Genomic DNA, 8338 nt, shown 5'->3' with positions numbered 1-8338 from the left:
GGCTGAAGTCTAATGGTATTGAGTGTTTATGTTTCCCATCCCTGTGACACTGGGCAAAACAATGACACTTCTCCTTGTTGATACTTGGCGTTTCATTGTTTCTTTTGTCAGTTGCCTTTGCCAGTTCTGCAGATGACCTGTACTTCTTTTTATTCCTGCAATAAAAGTGTTGCAGTTCTTCTTTCTATGTGTGAATATTTGTTAATTTCTAGGCTGTGAAGACTGGGGAACTCAAAGCTTATGACTGGGGAAGCAAGGCTGCAAATATGGCTCACTATAACCAGGTAGATATGCTTATGGATGTTGTAATTCTAGAATGTCACAAAAAAAGTCCTTGGGTGCTTCTCTGGGTGCTATGTTTATGCTGCATGCTAAAGAGCCACTAGTGTTGCCCAGTAACCAACTGGAGATCTGCTTTTTCCAAAAAAAACAGGACTGTAGAACTCTGAGGTAGTCCTGAGTCAGTATGGAGCCCTTGCTTGGATACAAAGCTGTGATGGCACACTGTTTCTTGAGGGTGATGCTGCCAGCGTAGATCATGAGATCCCATGGCACTTCTCACTATAAGGCATAGTGTCATAATGTCATTTCATGTGCATTGTTTATCTTCAGCCTGTTTAATTTCCACGTTTGTTTCTAAATTGGTGTGTGCAATGCTACAAGTATTTTGCTCCTTGTCACTTTAGTGGCTGGTAAGGATTGCAACATCATACCTTCAGAGTAGCAATCACTCGTAGTATTTTATTAGGGTTTAGAAATAACCTGGATAGGATGCATTCTGAGACTTCTGCTATCCTGCTGTCTTGTAAACTTTTCAGACCACATCTTTGCTTCTGTGTATGCTATAGTATTTCAGGACTCTTAGAGTTTCTAGCTGCCCAAAAGAGGAAGAGAAAATGAGAATCTGTCACATTCTTCTTGGATTTGCTAGTATGCTACACTGCACTACAGTATCACACCAAAGACTTCTTCTTTCTAATGCTTTTGTTTTAATTTCCCCCCCCTCAGTCTACTCCCCCTTTTTACAAAATAAAGGAGATGACTGTACCAACCGCAGTGTGGACTGGTGGACAGGACTGGCTGGCAGACCCAAAGGACGTTGCTATGCTGCTCACCCAGATCACAAACTTGGTTTACCACAAAAGCATTCCAGAATGGGAACATTTGGATTTCATCTGGGGCCTTGATGCACCTTACCGCATGTATAATGAAATAATTAACATGATGAAGAAGTATCTCTAAACCAGCATAGTATTTCATAATATTAGTTCACAAAGAATTAATCTTTTTTGGAACATACGCTCTTCTGGTAATGCTACATTGTTTATTTATGGCGCATTTTTAAAATGCCAGCAATGACTACTCTGTTGGATTAATAGTTGGTTTGTTTTTCTCAGTATTACTTCTCTCTCCTACAGAAATCCTCAGTATAACCTGCTGATTTTGCACACAGTGGCATAGTTCTAAAAAACAAAAAAAAGAAAGCAGTGTGACTTTGCACAAAAGGAGTATGTCATGTGCATATCAATTTAGTGACATGTCTGAAAGACAAGTTAGTCCATTCAGCACCTTAGGTGCTTGGCAATTAAAAAATAAGTATTTCACTGTGCATAGAACACTGCCATGTCTTCATATGTTGCCATTTCCTAGTACCTTTCTGAAGTACTCCTTGTACTGCAGTGACCCATTTGGTGCTGGTACTTTAAAAAGCACTTAATGACTTTTTGCTGCATTATTGTTTTAGTCATCATGTGCAAGCTAGTTACATCATATGACTTTCTTTATCAATATGGTTCAGAAAAACTGTCATGAAGCCAGAGAAGATCACCACTGTCAATTGAAATCTCCTATTTTGGGACTGATGCATTGCTGCATTTTTCTTGGTTTAATGGTATCCCTGAAGCCTTTCTTGTTTCCTATACCAGCTATGGATAAGAATCCTTATTTGCTCTGGCAGATTCCTGGAACAAGAGAAGTGGTTAAAAGACATGCCACTTTCAGCTAACTTTGACAATAGGTTATGGCTTTCAAGGAGAATGATGTAACATACTTAGTGTTTTGTTTTCTTTGCACTGACCACTAGAAAACAAGCTCCCTCTGTATACTACTGGAGGGGGGAGCCAAAACGTTAATTCTGTAGCTTGAGTAACTTAATTTGCCTGGAATTTTCCCCTTAATCTTCTGCTGCTTTGAAGATTTTTTAATTTTTTGCTGCTTATGTGGTGCTTGCCACCACAGTGTTCAGGAGCTGTGTAACAACACTCTGGTGAAGCTTGGCAGTATTAACAGCAGTTTCTATGTGTCTTGGTTTCCACTTAAAAATGGGGCTAAGCCCCCATTTAAGGGGAGGAGAGGATTCACATCTGCTTCAGGGATCTGAAGCCTTATAGGCTCCGAAGTAGCCTTGTAGGTGCCTTGATCTCCCAATTGACTAAGCAGAGGCCTTGGACTTCTCTGAATTGCACAAATGTTCCATGCCAAATGTAGATGTATGAACAATCTCCACGTCAGTTTCCTCAGTCCAGATGATAATTTCTGTGGCATGGTTGGATTCAACCCAGGTTTCTAACAGTAATCCCAGCAGGATAAAAAAACCTTTTCTGCATGGTATAGAAAATAATGCATTCTAAACTGAAGCAAATGTTTTGGGTTTTTTTTGTAAGAAAAAAAAAAAAAAAAAGAAAAAAAAAAAAAAAAAGAAAAAAAAAAAAAAAAAGAAAAAAAAAAAAAATGCAAGAAGATACATGAGCCATAAATCAGGGTGTTTTGGGGTTGTTTTTTTGTTTTTTTTTTCTTTTTTTAATTAATGATTCAGACTCAGGGAATCTTCAGGCTTTGTTTAAGGAAAAAGCGGTTCATGGTATTTTGGTTGCAATTCCTGGCAGGACCTCTTTGTATTTGTAGCAGCCATTGCTTCACCTTGCTGTACTGAAACAAAGTTTCTGTAGGAATACAACTTAGCAGTTGTGAGGGTATGTGATACAGTAAAAGCCATGTACATCATGTTTAAGCCCGAAATATTTCAATAAACATGAAACCTGCTTGGAGATTGAAGTGATGTGTTGTGGTTCACTTCTTGTTCTTTCATGAAGGCATGTGACTCTTTGGGACAGAATCCAGAAAGCCAAGCCTGTTTTTCTTTGTAGAACAAGTGCAATAAAAAGTAAAATAGCTTCTGTTTTGCTTTTTTCCTTAGAGAGGCTTTTCCTGAGCCTAAAAAGCAGTTTGTGGTGTTTTGGGGGATTCCTCTGAGACTTTTAAGTAAGATACCAATTGTAAGTAACTGCTCACAAGACGGAATAATTTTTTAAGCCTTCAGGTGAGGCTCCTTTCAAAGCACTAGCGTGGTGAAAGCTTCTTGTATCACATTCTAAAAACCCTGGGTAATTGGATTGCTTAACAGACTGTCTGGTAATCTCATAAATAGCATTTATCACATAGGAAGGCAGGGAAGTAGTCTTTACTGTGACATGTTAGACCCAGCTTTTGATCTTTGTCATCTTCAATAATAATACACTCAGGCTGTACCTTTCTGCACATTCTGAATACAGTAGATGTGCAGTCAAGATAGCACATAGGATTAAATGCTATGTGTTGTCAGCTTTGTCAGCTGATGAACCAGTTGTGTGTCTGGAAATAAAGCCAGAATAGAGGAAGCTTTACACAAAAGCCATTATGGAGTTTCTCTGCTTCACTGGAGCAGAGATGACTATGGGAATTGTGAGCTGCTGTGCTCTCCCTGGCTAGCTAAAGTTACAAGCACTGTGTGACATAAATTTGGAGAGGTGTCAATGGAAAGAAAAGTGCAAAATAAGACACCCTGGACACAGAGGAAGAGTGAGAAATTTGAGGTAATAAGAATGAGCAGTGATGAATGGTACACTTTCAAAGCAGATCTCACATACTTCCTGTTCTATAGACATCTTTGTGTTACACATGTACATATATGATGTTGAAGGTTGGCTGAATGTCAGCTTTGGATAACATAAAGTTGTTCTACCATAACAGAGGGCGGCAGGGACCTTCTGCTGACCTAGTTTCAGCACTTGGTGATGTGATCATGCTATGCTAGAAAGCCAGAAGAAAGCAGTCTGTGTTCAGCTGATAGATTGCCAGGCTCTCAGGCCTGTGTGCATCTGGAGTGACTGCATGATCCAGGGCTTGGACTTAGAGATGTACAACACAATTGGGCATACACAGACATAAATAAACATGTTTTTGTTCGGATGATATGCTTGAAACTTGAAAAGGATTTTTTGTACTCATCTGCAAGTACATTCACACTGTTCATTTCATGCAAAAGCTCTAAGGATGGCAGCGAGCGTGTGTTAGTGGTGCCTACTGAGTGATGTAGTGGCTCAGTGCAGAGCATATTTTACAGTTTCATGATTCTGTAGCTAGTGACAACACTGACAGAAGTTTACATATCAACTCAAAACAACATAGCAGTGCCTGAGTATAGGAATGTGTGGTAAAACAGAACTCCTACTCCCAGAGGCCCTGAAAGAGAAAGTTTTGTCAGCTTGGGGAAAAAAAAATAATCGGTTTTCTACAAAATAATCTTTATGGTGAGTGTGTCATACAAAAAAACCCCCAAAACAAATAGGAAACAAGAATACTTTAGTATAGTTGAAAGTTACAAATGGCTTTAATCTGTAAGATATGAGAAAGAAACCTTGATGGTTGAATAGGTTTTCTGATATGTAATGAGAAGTGGCTCTTGGTGGAAGATTTTCCTATAATTACATTTATTGTGTCTTCTCCCTTTCTTTGATGCCTTATAAAACACAAACTCATTTTGTATCATTGCACATCATGAGCACTCTAATAGTGGTCTCTCTTCTCCAGTAGGCTATTTTCAAATACCTTCAGTGAAATAATCAATTAAAAAACCCAAAACAGTGAAGGTTGGATGGACAGTAGCCATACCTGTAACGTGATCCGCTCCATCTTATTTTCTGAGGATACTGAGCTGGAAAGTGTCTGTACTGCATTCTGACTCCTCCAGAAATTATGAATGTGTTTAGTTGAAGAGAATGTAAATCAGTTTCTCACTACAGAATACAAGTTCCGAATAAAAGAATTTCATAACTGATCCTGATAAGGTGAAGCTTGAGAATTAACAATTTACTTTGCTGGCAGCTTTCTTTCCCCAGCCATTGTTAGGAATTCATTAAAAAGACCTTTGATTAAGCTTTCTTTCTGTGCTGGCTGGAAAGGTTTTCAGTGAAGCTTGGTTGGGTGTCTGGAGTATGCACATGAAAATATTTTGATTAAGACAATGTGTTATTTCTGTTAAGAAAAGTATCTTGTGTTTAGACTGAAGTTTTTAATCAAAACTGAAGAGGAATCTGTGTTGTTCATCCTCAAGTACTCAGTATACCCGAAATCTCGGGGCTCAAGCTGCTTACCTAGGATGCAAGGAAGAGATGCTCATGTCCCTTCTTTGGATTCAGATCCTGGAACTGAATCTCAGTATATGTGAACATAGGCCTTTCAGCAATTAATCTTTCCATTCCCTGACAAAACTTCATCACTTTGACCTCAAGCCCTGCGACCGATCTGTGCCTACCAGCTTTTTGTCCTGCTGCAAAGCAGGGCATATTCTGTGAAATCTGACCATTTCAACGAAGTTTGAGGAATATTTCCTGCCACTGGACCCTCGCAGCGCTGCCGGCATCGCTGGGCGCTGCGCTCACGCTCGTGGAGTAAGGTGAGTTAGGATGTGAGGACCTCAGATTTACTGTACATTTCCAGCTTAGGAACGATTTTTGGAACGGGACAAGATACTGCCTCTGCTTTCCTTTGCTCTGGTTACTAACCTGCTTCCCTGCTACTGTCTTGAACAAGTTAACAACCCTCTTCCCTAGCACCCTTTTTCTGGTAGAAGGCTCAGCAAGCACTAGGATGTTGCCTTGTCTGCGATACAACAATAATCCTACCATATAGAGAGGGAGAATAGGAAGATAATAGGAAGCAAAAAGGTATTTTGCCTCTGCCGCCGTGACATTATTTTCAGTATGTTGATCCTGATGTTCCCTCCAGCTAACTTTCCCTTATTTTCTTACCCCCTTAATGTTCTGCTGTTTACGTTACAGCTTGTACCTAACAGCGCAGCCTGGTGTAGGTGCTTGCATCTTGTGCTCATGTGGAATCTATTTAAGACCCTTTGCGGGGCCTCATTCCAAACTATGTGCCCTTCAACCTAAACTCTGTAGCAGGAGTCTTGAGTTTTTGAGAGACCCGTTTAGAGTCTTGTAACACATGGGGAAGTTTGGCAGCATAGTAAGCCGAGTGAAAAAAGCTGGGGTTGTATTTCCGAATGAAGTGCGGAAGGGATTTGAGTGTACTTTGTCTTTTCTTTACATTGTACCTTGCACTGGCAGAGAAACCTATGTTAGCAGAGCAGAAATGCATGATAAATGCTTTGTGGTGGCTAAGCCAAACAGCCTGGAATCAATTTGCAAAGTAAGAGTTTGCCCTCTCTGATGTCTGAGGATTAATTTTGCTGAGCATACTCACTCGCTGAGCCTGACTCACTACCCAGCCGGGTGCCAGCAGAGCCCACCCCCAGGAGCCCCTGCAGAGGGGCTGTGCTGCAAGCTCTGCGCTGTGCCAAGCCCGGCTTGGGGCTGCAGCAGGCTCCCAGGTAAGTTCTGCTCACCTTGCACCTCACTTGGGCTTTATGTTCCAGAATATACTAGTAATAACACTGCAGAATTCCGTTATTTTCCCTTAAGGGACTTACTATTTTTCTGTGACCTAATCTGCAGGCAAAATGCCTGTTCTTTAAATTTTAGCTTATAGGCAGCAGTCATTCTAAAACTTTTAGAGACTTTGGATGGCTATTAAGGATTAGCCAGAGGAGTGTCTTTAGGCAGTTGAGCAGTTTCTGGCCATCTCCGTTTAGGCAGACTTGGAATACGTTATAGAATAAATTCAGTCCCTGCATAATTTTAGTAAAATAGAGAATCACATATCACATCTGGGAGGCTTAATTTCTGATTGTGACTACATAAATCAACAGCAAGCATCTCTCAAGAATATTTTCAGCCCCAAATAATGATTGAGTTACAAATGCATTTTTTCATATCCTTATCATGAAATGGAGGTCAGGATAAAATATAATTAGAAGTTTGAGATTAAGTTTTTGGATATAACTCGATCAGATTTATTTTCTGAATAGCAAAGAACTAAAATTGTCTGAGAAAGCTAATAAAGTCATCCAGGAAGTTGAGCTCATTTCCAATATTAGAATAAATGGTGTACCCACAAAAGAGGTGAGTTCATAGGAAGCTGATGGCAAGCTCTTTTCCCCTAAATGTTCAGAGCTTTGTCTGTCTTTTTCTAAAAGCACAAAAGAAGTGATGTATTAGTGGATAAATAAAAAACTCCGTAATTTACCCCTGAAATACTTTTAGCAGGTTAGAAATTCAAGGAGTCAAGCCTGAGAGCTTCTGAATACTGTGTGCTTACCTATGATTAAAGGAAGATCCTTTAAAGGACTTAGCCCTAACCAGTGGATCTTTTAATTATTTAAGTTAATTTGGTACTTTAGGTAAAGGATTATTTCCCTATTAAATTGCTCAGAGAGCTGTTGGCATGTGGAGTGAGTATTATAATAATGCAGTAATACTTGTGACAAGGTATCTGTTTGGAAGCATAATGAGATTTTACCTTGTATTCTTCCCAGAAATTAGGAAATATTTCATTCTTCAAAAGTTGTTGGGTCAATTTTGCATCTGGTCAAGTCAGGTTGATTTTGTCTAGTAGATACATGAGCATAAAGGAGGATATGACCTTAAAAGTAGGTGGAGATAAGCTACTGCCACCACATTCAGGTGGGAAGAATATAAAGGTTTGACTTAGCCCGTTGTATACCCAAGAGATCATTAAGAAAATGTTTGTACACACCCATTACCCATAAAACCTCCACAGTCAGACTTAGGGTTTAGGTACATGTACATCTTTGGTAGCAGTCACATTAAAAAGTCAATGGTTGGATGTATTTCCTTACCTAAAAAGGCAAAATGTTAGGAAAAGATGTCACAATTGAAAAATAGTGATCTTTCTCTGAATTCCAGTGTTGGAGTTCTGTTTTTCTGCTTAATTTTTCCTATCATGCAACTCTCCTTGTAGAGCTCCAGTAATTACCCTGGTCAGCTAATTCTGTTTGGAGATTGTAACGCATTATATGACTTCCGTGTAACAGGAAAGGCAGCTTCCCCTTTAAACTATGTATGACCAAGTACGGAGGATTTCTGATGGGCGGAGTTTTCCCTTGAGAAGGTTAGATAAAAGCTTACAGGACTTACAGATCACTCAGACTGCAATCAGC

General features: G+C 39.7%; 1 protein-coding gene across 1 annotated transcript in view; it reads left to right on the top strand.

The window, feature by feature from the left end:
* The window catches only part of LIPA (lipase A, lysosomal acid, cholesterol esterase), a 13317-nt gene extending 11847 nt beyond the window's left edge, over positions 1-1470 (top strand). The window contains exons 9-10 of the mRNA XM_010000103.1: positions 213-284; positions 1009-1470. Of these exons, the coding sequence (XP_009998405.1) occupies positions 213-284; positions 1009-1242 (306 nt within the window). The 3' untranslated portion in view covers positions 1243-1470. The remainder of the gene's footprint in view (positions 1-212; positions 285-1008) is intronic.
* Positions 1471-8338: the final 6868 nt, after the last annotated feature.

The sequence above is a fragment of the Chaetura pelagica genome, unplaced genomic scaffold (assembly GCF_000747805.2).
Source record: "Chaetura pelagica isolate M959 unplaced genomic scaffold, ChaPel_1.0 scaffold436, whole genome shotgun sequence".
NCBI lineage: Eukaryota > Metazoa > Chordata > Aves > Apodiformes > Apodidae > Chaetura > Chaetura pelagica.
The sequence above is the reverse complement of the archived record's forward strand: the minus strand, read 5'-3'. Positions and strand labels throughout refer to the sequence as shown.